This window comes from Peromyscus californicus, unplaced genomic scaffold (genome assembly GCF_007827085.1).
Source record: "Peromyscus californicus insignis strain IS unplaced genomic scaffold, ASM782708v3 Scaffold_7__1_contigs__length_154581171, whole genome shotgun sequence".
NCBI lineage: Eukaryota > Metazoa > Chordata > Mammalia > Rodentia > Cricetidae > Peromyscus > Peromyscus californicus.
Genome location: NW_026294595.1, coordinates 135542882 through 135564422, shown reverse-complemented (window position 1 = coordinate 135564422; position 21541 = coordinate 135542882). Strand labels below are relative to the sequence as shown.

At 45.7% G+C, this 21541-nt stretch overlaps 1 protein-coding gene across 4 annotated transcripts in view; it reads left to right on the top strand.

The window, feature by feature from the left end:
* The window catches only part of Chd6 (chromodomain helicase DNA binding protein 6), a 194458-nt gene extending 173524 nt beyond the window's left edge, over positions 1-20934 (top strand). For all 4 annotated transcript variants that reach the window (XM_052725063.1, XM_052725060.1, XM_052725062.1 and 1 more), the window contains 7 exons: positions 375-1952; positions 5139-5290; positions 5656-5862; positions 6718-7170; positions 9352-9543; positions 11184-11303; positions 17713-20934. In XM_052725063.1, the coding sequence (XP_052581023.1) occupies positions 375-1952; positions 5139-5290; positions 5656-5862; positions 6718-7170; positions 9352-9543; positions 11184-11303; positions 17713-18591 (3581 nt within the window). In that variant the 3' untranslated portion in view covers positions 18592-20934. The remainder of the gene's footprint in view (positions 1-374; positions 1953-5138; positions 5291-5655; positions 5863-6717; positions 7171-9351; positions 9544-11183; positions 11304-17712) is intronic.
* The last annotated feature ends 607 nt before the right edge of the window (positions 20935-21541 follow it).

The following is a 21541-nucleotide window of genomic DNA, read 5'->3' as shown; positions in this document are numbered from 1 at the left end:
AGAGCACATAGCATTGGCTTTTTTTTTTTTTTTTTTGGTTTTTCAAGATAGGGTTTCTCTGTGTAGCTTTGCGCCTTTCCTGGAATTCACTTGGTAGCCCAGGCTGGCCTTGAACTCACAGAGATCCGCCTGGCTCTGCCTCCCGAGTGCTGGGATTAAAGGTGTGCGCCACCACCGCCCGGCTAGCATTGGCTTCTTAAGTGGGAACTGTTGTTTGTCTGCAGGACTGATGTTTTCTTCTCCTTTTATTCTGTGTCCATTTGTCTTTCAGCTTCTTGTTTAGTAGTTGCTTACATCTAAAGCCACCGTACTGAGGGTGCAGGGAGTATTTTTAGCAGCCTTATGTATTAAGTTCTGTGTATCTTTCTCTCCAGGTCTCCCTGATGCCAGCGTCTATGTTGAACCCATCACTGAGGAGCGGGCAGCAAAAACTCTGTACCGCATTGAACTATTGAGGAAAGTCCGTGAGCAAGTGCTCAGATGTCCACAGCTGCATGAGCGCCTCCAGCTTTGCAGGCCCAGCCTCTACCTCCCAGTCTGGTGGGAGTGTGGGAAACATGATCGAGACCTGCTCATCGGCACTGCCAAACATGGGCTCAACCGCACTGACTATTATATCATGAACGACCCCCAACTATCCTTCCTAGATGCTTATAGAAACTATGCCCAACACAAAAGAACTGACACGCAGGCACCTGGAAGTCTCTGTTGCCTTTACCAGACCAATTCTAAACTATATGAATCTCTTACTTATACTCAAATGAGTAGGACTTCAGAGTCTCTGGAAAGTGAGCCAGAGAATCTGGTGAAATTAGAAAGCAGAGATGATCATCTCTGTCTGCCTGAGGGCAGTTTATCTGACATAACATGTGAAAATTTTATTTCCAAAGTTCAAGAGGTCATTTCTATCGACAATGATGAAAGTTTGCTGCCTGAGTCCTTGGAGAACATAATGTATGGTAAGACAGGACTCAGCCGAGAGCCACACTCTTTTCAGGAAACTCCAAGTACCAACACACAGTGCAGGAAAGATACTGCCACCATCTCAGCCAGCAGAGATGAGAGCTGCCAGCCTGCTGACATTGAGGCAGAGATCACTTCGAGCTCCTCTCTCATGAGCAGCTTAGAAGCAGGAGTAGCTAAAATGAACATTAAAAATGGAAAACATTTGCTGATATCTATCTCAAAAGAAGGGGAACCCTGCTGCAGTGAGACAGGACGGAGACCTGAAGGCAGGGGGCATCTAGAGGCCAAATGCTTAGCTTCCCCTACCTTTGATACCGGACATGAAAGTGGGTTTGTAGACCTATGCAGCCTTAGTGTCTGTGACTCCAGAAGAAAACTCTCATCAGATCAGCAATTAATTGATTTACTAGAAAACAGGAGTTTAGAAAGTAAGTTGATTTTGAGTCAGAACCAGAGTGATGAGGAAGAGGAAGAGAATGAAGATGAAACTTTAGCCAGAGTAGCAAGCACCGCAGAAAAGCCAGAGGGCTTGCTCTCCACTAAGCCCACCGCAAACATCCCAAGGGGAAAGAACCTCTGCTTCCACCAGGATGAAGTCAAGAAAGGAAGCCTGGAGGTGGTAAGCCAGACTCCTGGGCCACAGAGGGCCTTTCCACCCTCAGCCAGTCAGTGTCACTGCAAACACATGGAAAGGTGGGCACATGGCCTGGGAAGTGAGGAGTCTGAAGTAGAGAAACCCAAGGCTTATCAGCCAGACCTGTACAGAAGCAAAGCCAATAATACTGCAATGGAAGGTGAGCCTGCTATTATTCCAACAGAGCCGTTTAAACTGAAGCATGAGCTTTTAAAAGAACCATGGAAAGAAAGTGCAGAGGGGGGCAAGAGTTTCTCCATGTATATTCCTGAGGGAAGTGAGCCCAAACCAGAAGACATGGATTTTGAGAATAAAGATGATTATGAGAAAGATGGAACCTGCCACAGTCAAGGTATAGTATGCAGAACCATATACTCATGGGATGGGTAGAGGGGTTCTGGGGGGAGCCATGGTCACTAGTTTTAACTCCTAAAATGGACCTATCCACCCTCACCATGTGGGTAAACCCAAGAGGTACAAGGTCTTGATCTGGAAATTCATCAGAGCAGTTCAGCTTGGTCACCCCAGAGAACTGGAGGTGATTCTGTACAGTCACAGTACCTCTACTGCATCAACCGTATGACCCAGCAGGGACTGTGTGTTTGTATGCAAAAGATGCAAACTGGCACCCAGGGAAATGCTTTGTTCCTGCACTAGATGTATTGAGCTAGCTAAAGTAGAGCAGCTTTGGGACCTCAGAGACCTGCAACTAATACAGGTGCCATTAATTTGCAGGAACTCCAAAAATACAAGTCAAGTTGGCCTTTGTTGAGGTGAGCATAGAAAGCAGTTGTTCGTGTCATCGTCAAAACCCTGTGCTTTATGTCAGGGCATTTGTGTTAGGTTTCTTTTAGAACTGAACACGAATAAAGATAACAGTTATAAACAACTGAAAACAGGTTTGATCTTTTTAAATAGGGAAATCTTAAATGGGGACTCAAGTTAGAAGGAGTTTCAAGCCTGATATGGTGACATACACCTTAAACCCAGCTCTCAGGAAACAGAGGCAGAACCAGCCAGGCAATACAGTGAGACCCTGTCTCAAAAAGGAATTTGAACATGTTAAAAATTCTGGGTGACTCTGAAATTCTTTATGCTTTGTGGGAACATACATACAGTGATAAGGGACTCTGATGAACAACAGCAGTGGTTTTTACTTACTTCCTTAGGTTCAAGAGGGCATAAGAGGGTGAGTGAAGTAGGTTATTTATTATTGCCATTGTCTGAGTGTGGTACTCCAGGAGTGAGACATGCATGACCTCTATTAACGGGGAAGAAGAAAGCCTGACCATCTTGGGTTGTGTAGCTTCTTTTTGTTCTTTAATTTTTATTTGTGTATGTGTGTTTGGTATATGTGTATTACATATATGTGCCTCATACCTGCTTCTGCAGGTGTGTATGTGGGTGCACTCTCCTGTGCATTCATGTTTGGAGGCCAGAGTTGATTGCTCTCCACTTTATTTTTTGGGATAGGGTCTCTCACTGAATCTGTAGCTCACCTTTCAGTTAGATCCCAGTAAGCCACTGGGGTTAGGCCACCATGCCCAGCTTTTATGTGGGGTCTGGGGATCCATATTCAAGTCCTCATGCTTGCTTAGTAACTTTGCACCATAGTTTGCCCACTGAGCCATCTCCCCAGTCCATGTAGCTGGTTTTTTATTTGTTTGTTTGTTTTTTTCTTAAACTCCCACCTTGTTTTTATCATTGATTGTGATTAGTAACTATTGGTACTGAACCCAAGTTAAAATGTACATAGTAGCTACAAAAGGACTTTAAAACTGAACTGAAAATGACTTGATGGACTTGTGGCCAAATTAGGCCAGGAGGACCTGTCTGTGACCATGCCCCAGGCTTCCTTTTCACCCAGGTCAACAAAGATCATGCTGTGTTTCAAATTAGAAGACTTGCATCACTTTTTGGACCCTGTTGTGGTAAATAAACAAATAGATCCCAAAAAAGTGAAAATTCAGACAGATGAGCACAGGGTAAATGTGAGTTAGAGAGCAGAGACAGCCTTCCTTTCTGCAGGGGCAGTGAGGCTGGTAGCTCTGTGATAATTGGTAAGTACTGGTGTCAGTGCAAACCCTGGAGAGCACTGCCCAAAGAGGTGTGGGAGAGGTAGTAGGGAGTTAGCCACTCCAGAAACTAGAAATCCCACAGTCCTGAAAGAGCAGTAGTGTACTGGTGCACCTCTAGGGCCTGCCCCTTGCTTCAAACCTCTCAGTGCTACTTCCATTGACTCAGAGCAAAATCCAGTTTTATGTCAACAATTTGTAGGACTCAGAATAACCTAGGTGGTTCCTGCCTCCAGCTTCATGTTTATCCCTACTCCTGGATGTGTTGGTTACCTAGCATGCCCTTCCCTTCCCCCTCCTGCTTCCTCACCTGCACAGCTATTCCCTGTGTATTAACCTACTTAGGATAAGCCTTCCCTGCTGTTACCCATCATCATATCATGTTTTCTTCTCTTTGGATGTTTTAGTCTTGGGTTAGGGTCTCATTGTATAGCCCAGGCTGACCTCAAAGTCCCAGTCTTCCTGCTCAGCCTCTGGAATATTGGGATTACTCCTGTGAGCCACCACACTCTATGTGGTTGCTCCCTGTATAGCACTGCCAGTCTGTGGCTGTTCCTTTATAGTTAGTGGTTTCCTATCTCCCCTGTGGGATAGGGAGAACCCTGGAGGCTCAGGCCCTGGCTGTCTTGTTTATTTTTAAGTCCCACCAGTCCTAGCATACTGCTCATAGGAAAGAGCTGCTGCAGCTCCCTGGGAGGTTCTTTTCACTGTCAGAAGTAAAACTTACACATTCCTTGTCAGTTTACAAGAAAAGAGGTCCAAGTTTCCATCTTGGACATTTCACTGCTCTCTGCTCATTCTCTGTCATTACTAACTAGTAGGTCTTTGAGATTCCAGGCCACGCTTACAATTAACTTTGACCTTGCCTGGGCATGATGACATACACTTTTAATCCAAACACTGGGGAGACAGAGGCAGGCAGATCTCTTTGAGGTCAGAGCCAACCTGGTCTACACAGTGAGTTCCAGGCTAGCCAGGGCTACATAGTGAGACCCTGTCTCAAAACCATAACAAAAATCTTTGCCCTTTACTTAAACTAATAGTAGAGCTCCTGGCTCATTTGCTTTTTTTTAAATGAATCATGACTCTTACCTTTTTTGGGAAGTTCATGATGTCATCCTCTTGGTCTATCACATTTCATACCTTATAGACTGTCCTTTCAATTGTCAAAATATTACAGTGTTTAGTGTCAGCTTGTCCACTAAACCAGCAGGGGTTGTTTAGATCGTCTTCGATGACAACATGACTCAGTGGCCCTAAGCAAGATTTGCCTCTATGACTTAACTAATTTAGGTCTCCTGGAAATAGAAGCCATGACAATATATAGTTAATTTAAACTAAATTAGCACTGAATGAACTCATTAAAAATAGGACGAGTTCAAAAGACCAGACCCTCACATCACTGGCATCTCCCGAATATCTAGTTGTTTGTTCGTTTGTTTGTTTTTAACCTGTCTTTCCAGACTACCCAGGGAAGTACTCGGAGGAAGAGAGTAAGAGTTCAACATCAGGCATTGCAGGAGACCTTGGGGAAGAGGCACAGGAAGTCCGGGCTCCCACCATTGCTCAGCTGCTGCAGGAGAAAACCCTCTATTCCTTCTCAGAGTGGCCAAAGGTATCTCTCAGACCTCTCATCCTCTACTCAGGGATTCCCAGCTTTGATTCCTTTGCATTAAACCTTATAAAATACTTCTAGCAGACAGGCTGAGCTATGTACTTTTGAACATTGAAGATGATACACTAAGAAAAAGATATTCACTACACTAATTAAACCATAAGAGGAAAATGTCAAGTTGTCCTCAGTCACAGCACCTCAGATTTATTCTTTATTGTCCAGACCGTGACATTTATAGCTTATGTAGTGTGTCTGAACACTCGTTTCTCGTCAGTTCTTGTGAAAAACTTGGCCCTGCTCTCAGGGACTTTGCAGACTTGGGTAACCTGAAACTTTTTCCTCAGAGCTGCTATTTTTTCCCCCAGGATCGTGTGATAATTAACCGCCTAGATAATATTTGCCATGTGGTGTTAAAGGGGAAGTGGCCCTCCAGCCAACAGTATGAGCCCTCAGGTGCACTGCCCACGCCAATTTTAACCAGCAGTGCAGGTTCCCGAAACAGCCTCTCAGAGCCAGAAGCAGCAGAACATGGCTTCAGCAATGGTGCAGCCTTGGCAGCCCAGATCCAGAAGGTGAGATCACAGCTGGTGGGGCTGCCAAAGAATGGTAGCCATACCCCACTGTCCATTAAGTCATTTACTCAACAGGTATTTAGGGGTTTGGGTTTGGTTTTTCAGTCAGGTAGTTTGTGTTAATTGGAACTCAGGACCTCATTCTGTAGACTGTGGAGAGCTGTTCAGAGTTTTGGTACAAGAAAGAAAGAAGTAAAAGCAGGGCTTTATACCTAAACTAAAGCCTTCAGGTTGTTAGGGGGAGCAGAGAAGGAAGAGCAGCATGCCAAGTAAGGATGCTGCAAAGAAAAAGTTCTAGGCTCCAGGTTAGAGAAAGAAAACAGAACAGATTTGGCAACGATGACTTGAAGGGAGAATAGGTGCCTTCCCATCGAGGACAGAGCACGGCAGCAACAGATACCATGGTGAAGTCAGGACAGAAAGAGTTGTGTCTGGAAGGAAGGTGAGTGATTTCGGGGTTGTTAGCACACGGGGTCTGACTTGGCTGCACATTAGACTCGGCCATGGACCTTGAAAAACTGCTGGCTCTAATTTACTTGGTCTGGTGCAGCTTGGATATTGAGTTGCTTTCGTTTTAACTTCCCAAATGATTCTGACGTGCATCTGAGGCTGAGAATCTCTGGGTTTAATCTTTAACTACAAGTATAGTCTGAAGCCTGTTAAAAGTGTAGATCCACCAAAGTAGACTCCAGATTTAATAAGCCATCTGGTGGTTGAGCACTATATTTGAGGAGCCTTGAGGTCACAGAGAAGATAACTGGAAATAATATAGGTCTGAGGAAATGAGGCCTGGAGAAGGAGCTGGTATTTGGCCACAAAAGTTACATTCAAACTTTTTGCCATGTGTGTTCACAGGAGAGCTTCTTAGCCCCAGTATTCACAAAAGATGAACAAAAGCACAGACGTCCCTATGAGTTTGAGGTGGAAAGGGATGCCAAAGCTCGGAGCCTAGAACAATACTCTGCCACCCATGGGCGTCCCCCCATTGTCCTCAATGGCTGGCATGGGGAGTCAGCTATAGACCTCTCCTGCTCATCAGAGGGGTCCCCAGGAGCCACATCCCCTTTCCCAGTGAGCACCAGCACCCCTAAGATTGGGGCTATCGGTTCACTTCAAGGAGCCCTAGGTATGGACTTGTCTGGAATTCTGCAAGCTGGCCTAATCCACCCAGTAACTGGACAGATCGTCAATGGAAGCCTCAGGAGAGATGATGCTGCCATGAGAAGGCGGAGAGGGAGGCGGAAACACATTGACGGGGGGATGGACCTCATCTTTTTGAAAGAGCAAACACTTCAGGCTGGAATTCTGGTGGGTACATGAGTCCATTAGGTAAAAACCATTCTACATAGAGAAAGAAATGGATTCCTCAGACGCCAACTATTTTATTTACAGATCTTTTACACCTCCTTAACTTGTCCTTGTTTTCTATCATTATGAAATGCCCTCCATCTTTTCTAGAATAGATAATACTAACCCATTGGTGGCCCTTAATATGCATGCAGCTTGGAAAAGTGAGCCAAAGGGTCTTATTTCAAATAGGAGCAACCCAAATCCTCCAGTGTTTCAAAATAGAGCCACTGGCAGGCAGTTGAATAAGCAAGGCCAGGTGACAGGCATAGTGAGGCACTCTAGGAATTGAAATGTGGAGATGGAAGGTTGATCCTGGCTTTGGAATTTTGCACTGATGTGGAGCACACCACCAAGCTGTTATTCTGGTCTCTCTAAAGCATCTGTAGACAGCCACTGTGGGGATTCCTACAGATCACAAGAGAGACAGTACATTCTAAACTCAAAGAAGAGCACTGTAAGCCATGAAGAGGTTGATTTTTTTTTTAATCTTGAGTCCTAAAAATAAGTATCATATTTCATAGTTTTTTAAATAATAATAGTATTTACTGAGTACCTACTGTGTTCAGGGTTTTTCATAATTAGAGCCTCACAACAACTCTGTTTAAAAAAAAAAAAATACTGCCTGAAGCATAAAAGCTTTTAAAAAACGGCCCCCAATTGTCCAGCTGCTAAATGATAGGAGGAAATCAGACAGAGGCCTTGTTCCCAGATACTGAGAACATTAATGGTGAGCTGTGTCATTTGGGTTGTGTCTTCCTCTCAGCTTTTGTGTGTAGTTTCAGAGGTGGAAGAGGCATATCTTTTTCCCTGTCTAGTTCTACACACTAATTTTACTCTTTGTTTTGTGTGTATGTGAGTGAATATATGTGTGTTTGTGCATGCTTTTGTGTGTGTGTGTGTGTGCGCACACACGCACGCACACACACATGCGCTCATGCAGGTACAATAGCATGAACACATGGAGGCCAGAGGACAGCCTTGAATGTCCTTCTTCAGGCAACATCCACCTTTTGGTTTTTTGAGACTGGTCTCTCACTGACCTGGAAACTTGTCAATTTGGTCAGACTGGCTGGGCAGTGAGGCCCAGGGATCCACCCATTTCCACCTTCCCAGCTCTGGCATTAAAGCATGTGCTGCCACCTAGGATTTGTTGTTGTTTGTTGTTTGTTTTAAGTCCTGTGTTTTGGTGAGGGACTTTAGGTTTATTTATTCTTATTTTATGTGTTTTGCCTAAATGTTTATATATGCACCACACATATTCCTGGTCCATAGAGTTCAGAAGAGGGCATTGAATCTCCTGGAACTGGAGCTACAGATAATTTGTCAGCTGCCATGTAGCTGCTAGAAGAATAGCCAGTGCTCTTCACCACTGAGCCATCTTTCTGCCCAGTCTGGCTTTTTTTTTTTTTTTTTTTTTTAACACAGACTCTTGGGACTGAACTCAGGTCCTTGTGTATAAGCCAAGCTCTGTACTTACAAAGCCACCTTCCTAGCTACCTACATGCTGAGAGTATGTTCTCTTCCCACTGTTAAAGGCATGTGCTTCTCTTCAAGAAATACGAAGTGATTTTCCTGTAGTGCTCATAGTGTTCCAAAGGAGTGACTGGTAGAAAAAATAAAATATTTTTTTCTTCTCTGCATAGTTTTTAAATTTGTTGATACAAGCACTATTAGCACTGTTATAGGGTTTTATCAGACCCATTATAGGTGTTGGTGATTCAGAGCTGAATAAGACTCAACATTCAAACCATAGAGGAGGAAAAGGTGGGCAAACCCCAGCATCGAATTTTCTGGGATGTAAGAAGTCTGAACAGAATACTGGACAAAGGAGGCAGTGTCTAGGACAGTGAGTGACGATGATGGGACATTAGGATGGAGGTCAAGCCTGCTGAGTAGACAGGGTGGAAGACATTCCAGTGATGAGCACCTAGCATGTATAAGATGAGTCAGGGGTTCGGTTGGTTAAAATTCAAGCACCCAGTGGTGATGATGGGCTGGGAGCAGAAGGAAAAGTCAAAGAACACCTACATGTTCTACAGTAGAGCCATGATTGGCATGAGTAATGTAGAGATTGGTGTTTCAGGACTCATTTCATCCTGCCGTGATTATCCACACGCACTCATTTGTTTCTTAATCTAGGAAGTCCATGAAGATGCAGGGCAGACTACCCTGAGCACCACACACCCTGAAGAACCAGGAGCTGCTTCCTCAACTCCTGAGCCAACAGCAGCATCCAGCAATCAGACTGAGAAAGCTGTTCCCAGCAAGAGCCTGCTTGACTGGCTGCGGCAGCAGGCTGACTACTCCTTGGACGTTCCTGGCTTTGGGGCAGTAAGTGTTGGCCGTTAACTACCCCAGACTACTGTTCGCTCACTGAAGACGGGCGGAGTTTTTTGCTGGAGGAAACTAGAAGTTGGGAACTATTTGAAAGAAATCTGTGTTGACTGAGACCTTTTTTATAGCCTTGGCTGTCCTGGAACTTGCTGTGTAGACTAGGCTGGCCTCAAACTCAGAGACTGCCTGCCTCTGCCTCCTGAATGCTGGGATTAAAGGCATGCGCCATCACCACCTGTTGAGAACATCATTTTAAAGATTATCTTTTTGTTTTTAACATTTAGATTCTCCAGTAACAGAAATTGCAAAAGCATTCCAACAGGTTTACATGCAAAAGTTACAAGAACAGAATTTGACTTAAGTTCACCCTCTCCCCCGTATCTCCCCAGAAGTGACCACATCATCAGTTCACAGACAAATCCTTAGGTTGTATAAACTCTTACCTATAGCATGAATCTTAAAGAGTCTTATTAATAAAATCAAACCTGAAGCCAGGTATTGGGGTGAATGCTGGAAGATCAGAGAAGCAGAACAAGCCACAGCTACCTCACCTGGCCAGTTCCTCAGCTGATCCTGTTTCCTCAGACTGCAAGCTTCTGAGTCCTCATCCGAATGGCTCTCAGCTGAACTGCTGCTCAAAAGCCTAAAAGCTGGCCGGGCGGTGGTGGTGCACGCCTTTAATCCCAGCACTCGGGAAGCAGAGCCAGGCGGATCGCTGTGAGTTCAAGGCCAGCCTGGGCTACCAAGTGAGTTCCAGGAAAGGCGCAAAGCTACACAGAGAAACCCTGTCTCGAAAAACCAAAAAAAAAAAAGCCTAAAAGCTTAACCAGCCAAATGCTTCTAGTTTCTGGTCCTCACACCTTATGTATCTTTCTGCTTTCTGCCATCACTCCCTGGGATTCAAGGCTCAGTTTCTGGGATTAAGGGTGTGAGTCACCATGCTTGGCTATATCCTTGTGGCCTTGAACTCACAGAGATCCATGCCTCCAGAAGGCTAGGATTAAAGATGTGAGTGCCACCATTTTCTAGCCTTTGTATCTAGTGGCTGTTCTGTCTCTGACCCCAGATAAGTTTATTAGGGTACACAATATTTTGGGGAACATAGTACCACCACATTTACCACTTGATGAAAATTTTCCAAGTTAATTTATTGGTACTTCTGCAAGAGGCTCTGTTCTTACAATTGATCTCATAGTCACCTTGATGCCTTTGCTTTGTGTCCTCCCAGTTAGGAACCTATAGGAGGGCTCCTAAACACTGCTGTGCAGTCTTGGTTCATGCCAACCCCATCTGATTCATAAGACACACAGGCAGGAGCACTCGCGCACACACAAGACTCCCAGAACTGGCTAGTCAGGTAACCGTGAAGAGAGACTCAGAAGGCTAAGCACACTATGCTTCAGCGGTGCTCCAGGAAGCTGCTGAGTCAGTTCCAGCCCCAGTCAGGCATGGCCACAGCTTGTTTTCCAGCCTGCTGTCTGAGTCCTGATACCTCAAGGAGAGAGGTTAGGTAAGGCTTGGTGGTAGAGTTCTGTGTAAAGCACCATTAGGGGGAAAAGAACAAAACCACCTGAGAAGACCACCCATATCAGACTGTGGCAGAGTGTTTGTAACATTTTTCCCCATTTACCTCCTAGAGTTTTTCAGACAAACCCAAGCAGAGGAGACCACGCTGCAAAGAACCTGGAAAATTAGACATCACCTCTCTGAGTGGAGAAGAGAGAGTTCCTGCTGTTCCCAAGGAGCCAGGACTGAGGGTAGGAAGAGGGCACTGGGTGTGGGAGCAAGGGGACCATCTTGACTGTGCCATGCCCTGCACACTTGAGAGAAAGCCCTGCCGAGCAGTGGGTAGCTGGATGGCGTTTTCCTGAAGGACAAGAGGCCAGCGCAGAAAGCTTAAACTGCAGGAAGTGCCACTTGTCCAGCAGCCGTGTCTCCTGAGCTTATGTTTTCCACCTTCACCTCCTAAACAGTGTGTTGAACCATTCCAAAGTCTTTCATTCTTTTCTACTTTTTGTACAATTCAAGGGATAAAACCTTAGCCCTGGATATCAGTCTCTTGTTCCCAATTTAATAGATGCCATGATGGAAACGTGCATGTCTTACCTAAGTTTTTAATGACCATTTAAGTAAGACATTTCTTCCTAGTGCTTCTGCACTGGCAATGAAAAACAGCTGACTCTAAGCACTACCCTTTTCCTATTATAGAATCAGAAGACTGGAACCAGCTTCAAAGACATCCGCAGAATACTTGGAGTCTAACGAATCTGAGTTAATTATAGTTTACAGATGGATACAAGTTTGGGATAGAAAAGTCCTAACCTCTAGGGGGCGGTAGTGACATTTCCCTTAAACATTTGCCAGTGGGCCTACTGCACACTAGGAGCATCCTATCTCTCGGTGCATCCCAAAGAGGTGCTTCTGGAAATCTCTGTAGAGGCATTTGCTCTTCCCCCGCTTTTCCATAAATTCAAGCTCTCCTGGACGCTCCAGCTCTTTAGCCGGCTACAGCATTTCCTGCATCAGCTTCCTTGGTGGGATTGCCAGAGTATGATTTCTTATTTTAGCTGCAAACACTGCCCACCTTAGTCATGTCCTCTTTGCAGAAAGCAGTTGTCACTGGTTTTCTCACTCACACAGCAGCTCCACAGACAACTGCCTTCATTCATCTGTATCTGCTGCCACTTCAGGGCATACCTGGTCAGTCCCTCAGACCTGTCACATTAGAAAGGTGTCCTCCCTCCTACCCCTTTCCTTTCCTTGCTTTGTTCTCAGGAAGGCTGTTCTTATTCTTGGACCTTGTATCACACACTGACCCAGCCTCTGTTTCTGTTCTATCTACCCTTGCCCCGTCTTCCCCTTGAACCTCAGCACATAGTGTCTGAGAAAGGTCAGGGGAAGACCTCCAGTTCCTATCTTGTTATAATCCCTGAGCTGTTGGTTTATAGACATGCCATTGGCCTTGTTTCTTTCTACATGCCCGACAGTTTCCCTCATATTCCCTGGAAATTAATGCTCATTGCTCCTTTACAAGCACTGACCTCTTGGCAGCAAACCCATTTTTAATCTTGCAAACCAACCTCCTCTTTATGGTGCATCTCTTTCCTTTATGAAATAAACACATACTCTGCTCTGAGGTCCCTTTTCTTCACTGAGCAAGAACAGGAACCTTTTGTCTGCCTAACCCTCAGGGCTGTTCAGTCTTCCTAACACATAGGTGGGCAGTGGCTCTCCGCAGCTCTTCCAGAGCATATTGCCTCTTCTCTCCCAAAGGATCTCTTACACCATTCAGTGGGTGTAGCAAAAGCTTATAAACAACAGAAACTTGTTTTCCATCATTCTCAAGGCTGAGAAATTGAAAGTCGAGTATCTAGTGAGGGCCCAATATTAACAACCGTTTTGCTGCACCCTCACATGGAGGAGGGACAAATAAGCTCTTCTGGGATCTCTTAGAGGGCACTAATCCCATTCATAAGGAGTTGGCCCCCATGATCTCATCACTGTAAAGCCCTCACTGCCCCCCCAGCTTTGGGGGTTGGGATTTGAACATACAAAGCCCAAGGCAGAAACCCTTCCCTTCTAAAAATAGATTAAAACCCATAAAGAACTTGGTTTGAGCTCAACGTCCTGCTGTATGTGCTGAAGTTTGTCTGGGTAAAGTCCATATAACACCAAGGGCAATGAGACTCAGCTTTATAACGCCCAGGTAGTGATTGCTTATCAGCTACATCTATACACATGTTTAGTGTATAGAGAGCTCTTCGTTTGTTTGTTACAGATACGAAATAACTACCTACCTATCACCTGTCACACCTGTGAGCATTGGTAGAATGTGCTGTCAGAGACACACTTAGATCTTACCAGTGATTCCAGAATGTCCTTTAGACCTGGCATTCTTTGGCTTTGTTTTACTTTGATTTGGGGATTTCTAAACTTAGTTACTGGGTCTCTTCTTACTCAATGTTTGTTGGATAAGCCTTTGTAAGAGTGATGAGAATGATTTGGTCACCATCCTTCTAGTGCTCCTACCCAAGAGTTTGAGTGTCTGCTGGAAGAAATGCCATGACATGCTGATGAGGCTGTTCTCTCGTCAGAATCCCATACCGTCATCTGGGAAGCAGCTTTGCCCCCACTCTTGCTTGAACACAAGCACTCTTCTTGCTCTCCATGCGTTCTCTCCGGGCCGCTTCTAGAAGAGGAAGCAGGTTTGCTCCCCAGGGTACAATTACCAGGATGGAGAACTGCCAAAGCCCGATTTGGCTGCTGTGTGTGGTCGCAGTGCTGCTGGGAGGGGCACCTGTCTGTGGTGGGCAGCATCTGGGTGGCTGAAGTAGCTGCTCTCTTCCACAGGAAGTGGTGCGGGTTGACTTCCTCTATCAGTGCATCCCACACTGTACATGAATCATTCTCTTCACCCTGGGCTCTTTTGCTCTCCAAACCTGAGGAGAAACGAAGAGCAGCCTCCACCTTCCCATCATGCTCTGATTTCTCAGAGGCCCCTGTGCTTTTACTGAATCTGTGTGACTCTCAACAAGGGCCGGGAGAGAATGTTTTTAGATGCCCTAGAGCCTGAGGAGCCCTCTGCACCTAGAGGGCAGGACCAGAGAGGCCAGAGTCATACACAAGTGACGCCAACAAAGAACTAAGTTTAGATCAGTGGTTCTCAACCTGTGGGTCACGACTCTTTCTCAACGATCAAATACCAGAGATTTACATTATGATTCATAACAGTAGCAAAGCTAGTTAAACAAAAAATAATTTTATGCTTGGGGGTCACCACAACATGAGGAACTGTGTTAAAGGGTCACAGCATTAGGAAGGCTGAGAACCACTGGTTTAAACTATGGTAAAGGTCTTTCTTAGAGCAGATTGTTAGAAAATGGGACAAGGGCCGGGTGGTGGTGGTATACACCTTTAATCCCAGCACTTGGGAGGCAGAGGCAGGTGGATCTCTGTGAGTTTGAGGCCAGCCTGGTCTACAGAACAAGTTCTAGGACAGTCTCCAAAGCTACACAGAGAAACCCTGTCTCAAAAAACCAAAAAGAAAGAAAGAAAGAAAATGGGACAAGGTTTTATTTGGGCCTGTCTTCTCAACAGAACGACCTTGGAATTGAAATGTGCCCTTCACATTAGAGAGTTATGGGAAGAATTAGAGTATGCATAATGTAAAGGAAAAAGACTCCCTGGCATCTCTCCCTGGCTCTCAGCTATAGGCAGACTGCAGAGAAAGGGCTTCAGAGATGTCTTCAGGTATAGTTGTGCTTAGCAAGAGAGGTTATGGATCAGCAAGGGACCAAGATGGCATGGTATAGACAGAGGCCCGGAGCAAAGTGGTTTGCATTGGTGAGCTCAAGACAGACTAGTAGAAAATCATCCTTTTAGCTGGGCCCCGTCCTTCAAGCCTTATTGTCTCTTTTTAGAAGTAAACAGCCAAGAGTTTATTTCTAGTGAGTACCCCAAAATCAGAGTGAGCACTTGCCTAGCACACTCCATGACAAACCATCCTGGCATATTGCAGTGGCTGGTCCTGTTGGGAATAAAGGCACATGGCATGGTGTAGTATGAAAAGAGCCTGAGTGCTTCTCCTACTCAGTCCCTACCAGCTCTGCCCACAGTAGTCCTTGGCATTCACTTTTGAAAGGGAAAGACTCCTGGTGTAGCTGTTGAAGAGGTTCCTTCCAGCTCTATGATACTGAACTAAAGCTTTTTGAAAAGTTCTCTTGGAGTTGCCTTCATAAAGTTTTTTGTCCATGATAGCTGGTTTGTTTGTTTGTTTGTTTGTTTGTTTCCCCTGAAATATTCTTTGGTAAATTGAAGGACAGGTATAGCACTTTAAAAATATCTATCTCTGGAGATTCAGAAATATCTGAGTCACATGTCTGAATTGTAGATCTCTGGGATGTGACCCTGTCATACTGATTCAGTGTGTGACAGTAAGTTGAGATGAGATGATGGAGCCCTTGGGTTGAGGACTGTCACGTGGCATTTCTGCTGCTCTTTCTGAGCACCATCTGCAGAGCTGACCACTCCCTGCAGGGAGATCGGTGCATTCTAGGAGCTTCTCTTGGAGCCCCCTCTGCCTGTCCTCATAGCTCACTGGGAGCCTGAAACTAGTGTCACCAACAGCCATCACTGCCCTTTAAGCAGAGCTCTGTTGAGTATTGTGAGGGTTGTAGGTTTTATAGTTTGGGGAGAAGAGAGGCAATGAAAGCAATAGGACATGGCAGAGCTGTGAGTGGAGTTCCTGCACCAGTCTTGGGAAGTGGTAAGTAGATTCCTTACCTGCTCCAAAGCCCGTGTTCTAAGGCCCCAGGCTCTAAGAATAGGATTCCCCTGGCCCTTTCACGTCTGTTAGGAAGACTTGTGCCTTCTTTTTTACCCTTTTCTGCTCTATTGAGGAGTACAGCCAGATGCTGCCTCTCTTCTCAGATAGGGGGCTGCGGAGTCCTGCTTCCCCTGCCAGACCCTTGCTGTGCACTCACTCCAGATTCTCAGGATGAGGCAGCAGATCAGCACAGGTGCAAGTTGTTCTGCCACACTGCCTTGATGCTGTGTCCACAGTGCACATCCAGTAGCACAAGCACTCTGACCATCCTTGCTAGACTTGAAGGAAGGTTGTAATGTGAGTGCCACTTTGTGACACTACTCTAGGAGGAGACACAGGGCAGTGGGGCCTCTCCTGGGGATTGGGGGGAGGTGCGGGGAAGGTGGGGAGTAACTACCAACACAAGGAGTTTTCTTTGTATCACCGTTTTGTATGAGAAAACTGCTCAACAGCACGAGGGTGTTTTAATCCTGTGGCTCTGCATTACTTGATAAACCAGCAGAGCAGGGAATAGTGGAGAACAGAGAAAGGTGTGTGCAGTTGTCCAAGTCCCAGGGATTGCAAGCAGCAAATGGAGAGAGGGATCACTTTTCCTGTGGAGGAAACATGCACGTTTCTCTTTTTACAGGGATTCACATCACCTGCAAAACAAATTCAGAGGTGGAGCTGTTACAGTTTCAAGGCTTCTGTTACTCCTCTCCACAAGCAGACCATGGGCCCCAGGAGCAGGGCTCTGCTGCAGCCTCTGCCTCCCTTGCCACTTGTACCTCCTGCTAGTTCCACCATCAAGGCCGTGTGGTCCTGCCTGCTAAGGCGTGGTGGGAGTGGTCCATGTATATAGTGCCCAATGACACTGTGAGTCTGAGGAGCAGAAGCGCTAACTGTGGAGCTCTTTTCTGATTAAAAACCTGGAGAGCCTTTAACCCCAGCACTCAGGAAGTAGAGGCAAGTGGATCTCAGTGAGTTTAAGGCCAGCCTGGCCTACCTAGCAAGTTCCAGGACAGCCAGGGTTATAGAGAGAAACCCTATCTCAAAAAAAAAAAAAAAAAGTTTTTGGCATGAACCCCAGAAAGAAGAAAAATACATGTGCTTCCTTAAGAGAAACCAGAGCCTTAGTGGTGCATGCCCTGCAGTACTTAAGGTCCTTCATTTCTACAGCCTATGTATATGCATCCCTTTTCATCCCAAGTCACAACTTCCAGGGACTCAGGAAAGATTGGGACACGTGCAGCATTATCGTACCATGTCCCCAGCAAGTGCTCTTTCCTGGGTCAGGGGAGGAGGGAGGCAATGTGTCACACGCTTCACTTTTGGTGACTTTAAGTGTCACTGTTTTGTTTTTTTTAACCAAAGCTGACCCTTTCCGAGTCACAGCATCAGCTGTAGTATTGCCCAGTCGGCCTTTAAAATTGACTGCATCTGACTCCAACCGCTCCCCATCCCCCAGCACACTCTGCTTTGCTGCTTCAGTCAATCTTGTGTGATGAGGAAGATGACTGCTATGTTCCAGTGAAAGGATCATGGCCCTAAGAGTCAAGACCTAGGGCATCATCAGTGCTGGTCTCTCAGTTCCCAGCTCTGCCGGTTTTTCATACAATAGGAACTGCTCTTGCCAGTCAGTGTTGAAAGCGCTGACTGATGGCACAGGCATCTGGTTGCTTCCTTGCTACTGAATGCTCTCAGCCTCTAAGAGTCAAACCCCTCTGGGCCTGTGGACAGGAGATACTCTTTCCACTAGAGCTCTGTGTGGAGCTGGGAATAAGCTATGCCAGTACGCAGCTGCAGCCACCACCTGCCATCTGGTAACATTCAGCATCCAATGTTTCTTTGTCCTTTTTCAGGGGTTTCTCCCAGAAAGCAAATTCAATCACACCTTACCCGAGCCTGTGCTTCGAGATGCAGGCCCCCGCAGGAGAGGGAGGCGGCCTCGGAATGAACTCCTAAAAGCTCCAGCCATTGTGGCAGACTCTCCCTCTGGAATGGGACCACTGTTCATGAATGGGCTGATTGCAGGGATGGACCTGGTAGGATTGCAGAATGTGAGAAATATTCCAGGCATTCCTCTCACTGGGCTGGTGGGCTTCCCAGCTGGCTTTGCTACCATGCCTACTGGTGAAGAGGTTAAAAGCACCCTGAGCATGCTACCCATGATGCTGCCAGGCATGGCTGCAGTGCCCCAAATGTTTGGTGTTGGTGGACTCCTCAACACACCCATGGCAACCACCTGCACAACCACTGCATCAGCGTCTCTCTCAAGCACAACAAAAAGTGGTACCTCAGCCACTGAAAAAACTACAGAGGACAAGCTGAGTGGCCGTGATGTAAAAGCAGACACTCTGGTTGAAGATAAGCCTGGCCCTGGTCCGTTTTCTGATCAGTCTGAACCCACAATAACTACTAGTAGTCCTGTGGCTTTCAACCCATTTCTCATCCCAGGAGTGTCTCCTGGACTCATCTACCCATCCATGTTTCTTTCCCCTGGCATGGGCATGGCTCTGCCAGCCATGCAGCAGGGCAGACACTCAGAGATGGTTGGCCTTGAGAGCCAGAAGAGGAAAAAGAAGAAAACAAAGGGGGATAACCCCAACCCAGAGCCTGCTTCCGGGTGTGAGAGGGAGCCAGACAGTGATCAGAACTGCACTGAGTCCAGTACCCGCTTTGCCTCCAGAAAGAGAACATATGGCACAGGCCAGGGAAGGGGGGCTCAAAGACTCCAATGATGATACCAATTAGAACTTTTTCATTTAAGAAATTATTGTGACTTGTAAGTTTCTTATCCCATAAAGGTTTGTTACTTCCTCACTTCACCTTCATAAGAACCTGTGTTTCCATCAGTAATATTCCCTACCTAATCTCCTGTCTGAGAACTATGGGAACATGTTAATTAATAGTTGCAGGGTCTTGCCACTTCGTTAGATAAGTGTCATCTACCTAGTCTAGGAGGCACAGAATTCTTTCTTTTATCCAGTTCATTCCAGCAATCATAGTTGATACTGTACTTGATGTCATACCTTCTTCCCTCTCTCTTTCAAGTCCCACTTATCTGAGGAAGAAAATGGCAGAAGAAAGCTGCCTAAGGATTCACTGTGGGGCCAAAGAGCAGAGACAAGCAAGCGCTAGCTCGCTCTTGTGAGCAGTTGAATAGGAAGAGCGAGCGGATCAAGGATAGGAAGTGCTGGTGTGTGCTTTCTTAGTTCAGGTGTCCCTGTTTGATCATGGTCACTGAGTAGTCTACAGCATATGAACTAATGGTTCAAAATGCACATACTGATGGTGTCTTTAGAACAGGAACCTTCCTGATAGTGATACAGTTTCTCCCGCATAGTTGTTCAGACACCTGCAGCAAGAGGCAATACTGGCCGACTAGGCAGTATGCACATTGTCCCCACTAAATGAGAGAAGCCTCAAAACCTTGAGTCACGGCAGTGAGTGGGAGGGCACTGCTCACCTGTCCACTAGCACTGCTGGCACCTTATCCCCCGGGACCTCTAGCCACTCCTCCCCTCTGTTAGAAACCTGCTAGATTTTACTTTGTGTTCTTTCATCCAGAGCCAGGCTTTCGGGAGCCTGTGGAAGGTAACTGCTCCACACTTGCTAGGTTCCGCCATCAGTGTAGTGTGACAAAGCAGGCATACCACCTTTTACATTACAGCTGTGAAGTTGTCCCTCTCCATTGTCTCTCTACTCTGTATCTTAGATTTGGGCCCAGATTCCAAATTGCCAGTCAGGCAAGGTTCTGTTCAGTCAGCAGCATTCTCTTCTGCGTCTCCATGTTGAAGAACTGAGTAGGGAAGAGCCCACCCAGCAGCACTCCGCTTCCCATTTTCTTTCCTCCTTCACCCCCTGACATCATGTCCCTCCTGATGGTCTCCTTCATGGACAGCTCATGCTTGAGACTTGAACCAGCCAAGCCCAGTTCTCGGGCCCAGGGCCCAGGGGCTGGACAGGTGGCAGGTGTTCCAACCACCGGATTCACTTCGTTGTCACAATTGATGTGGGTTTTTTGTTTTTTTTAACTGTTTCTGTTACAGTTTTGCTAATTTATCAGAAGGTCTGAAAGTTTGGCATGCTATTTCAGTTTGCATTATTTATTTATGATGATTTTGTCATTGTCTTTTATACATTTGGAGTTATAAATTATGTAAATGTTAAAATGAGCATCTCAAAGAAGTCTGTTAAATTGTGACCGGAAAAAAAAAAAAAAACCAATCAGGTGTATTTTCAAAAAGGAGAGTCCCGGTTTTATGAATCATAGATATAAACTAGAAATTCTATAACTGATCTATAAGAAGGAAGAATCCAAGAACTGAATAAATGCTATTTAATGATGTGTTTGTAGTGTAGAAGGTCTGTGATGCTGGCAACAGATTTCTTAGAAATGCTGCTCGCTGTTGAACTAACATTCTGTTCAGTTTTGCCTCCAGTGGAAGCAGAAAGGGTTTTTCAGCTGTTAAATCTTAAAAATCAATATAATTTATTTATGTAAAAGAAACACTCAATCAATATATTTTTGAACCTTTTAAGTACTAATTTTCTTTTTATCAAGTAGAAAAAAAATGTATTTGCCCTAAATCCTTAAAATACAAATGCTATAAAAACTCCTGTATCTTGAAAGCCTTACTGCAAATGAGCATTACAGCCACCCAGCAGAGTCTGCTCTTCCTGTTGTCTCGTGTTGTTTTATGTGGAAAGCTGCTCTCCCCAGCTTCCACTTCAACCTCCAAGTAGGTCACGGGTTCAGTGTGGACCCGACTTAACCACCAGCATGCACAATCCCTTGTTCTATCTTACCAAACCTGTATGTTAACTCTCGGGTGTTCTTAGGCTTCTGTTGACTGCTGTTGTGACACTGTTTGCAAAATGAAATTGACACTGTGGATTATTTGCTCTGTAAGGCACAAGTGCTTCTTATGATTATTTTGACGTTTCTGAGAGCAAAAGCCAAATTTAAACTCTCTTCAGCAAACTTGAGCCTCTTCATATAATTCCATGTCACTCACAGCCATAACGTCCCTTGGTCATTCTTCACCATGTCTCACATAATAAATTGTCTGTGGTCTTGATCCTGGATTTAAAACGGAAAGTTCAAAATTCAGATTTGTATTGAGGATTTCACTAGCACTTGGATGTCTGGCTATGTGGGCATTTTATGAGTGTATCATGTGTATCAGGAATCTACAGTCCTTCCAGGTACCCAATTCCTGCTGGACATCACTCGTGGGGGCTCACCTGACCCACCTCCCTACCACCAGTACACAGATTAAATTGTGCCATGGAAAGGAGTTAGCGGCATAGCCTCCCTCCTTCAGACCCAGCCTAAAGGCTCTCCCTAAAGGGACTTCTTTAAACCCATACTGAAAGTCTCACCTCAAACGTGGAATCTCTAAGAGATAGACTGCTGTGTGTTGTGTGATCCATGAGATACAGGAACACCTGGTCTCTTTTTAAGAACCTAGTTTCCTGGACTATAGGGAAGTACTTGCCTCCAGAAGGTTATCAGTGAGGCTGGAGGAAAAGAAGTGGGCCTCAATGAGGACAAAGCAGGACACTTAAACTAGCTTCACCTGTGGGTGGAATCCCTAACCGGCACCTACACATATAGCACATGAAAGGATGAGGTGCTGATTGAGGCCACAGGGGCATCTGCTACTGTTTTTCAAGTGAGAAAGT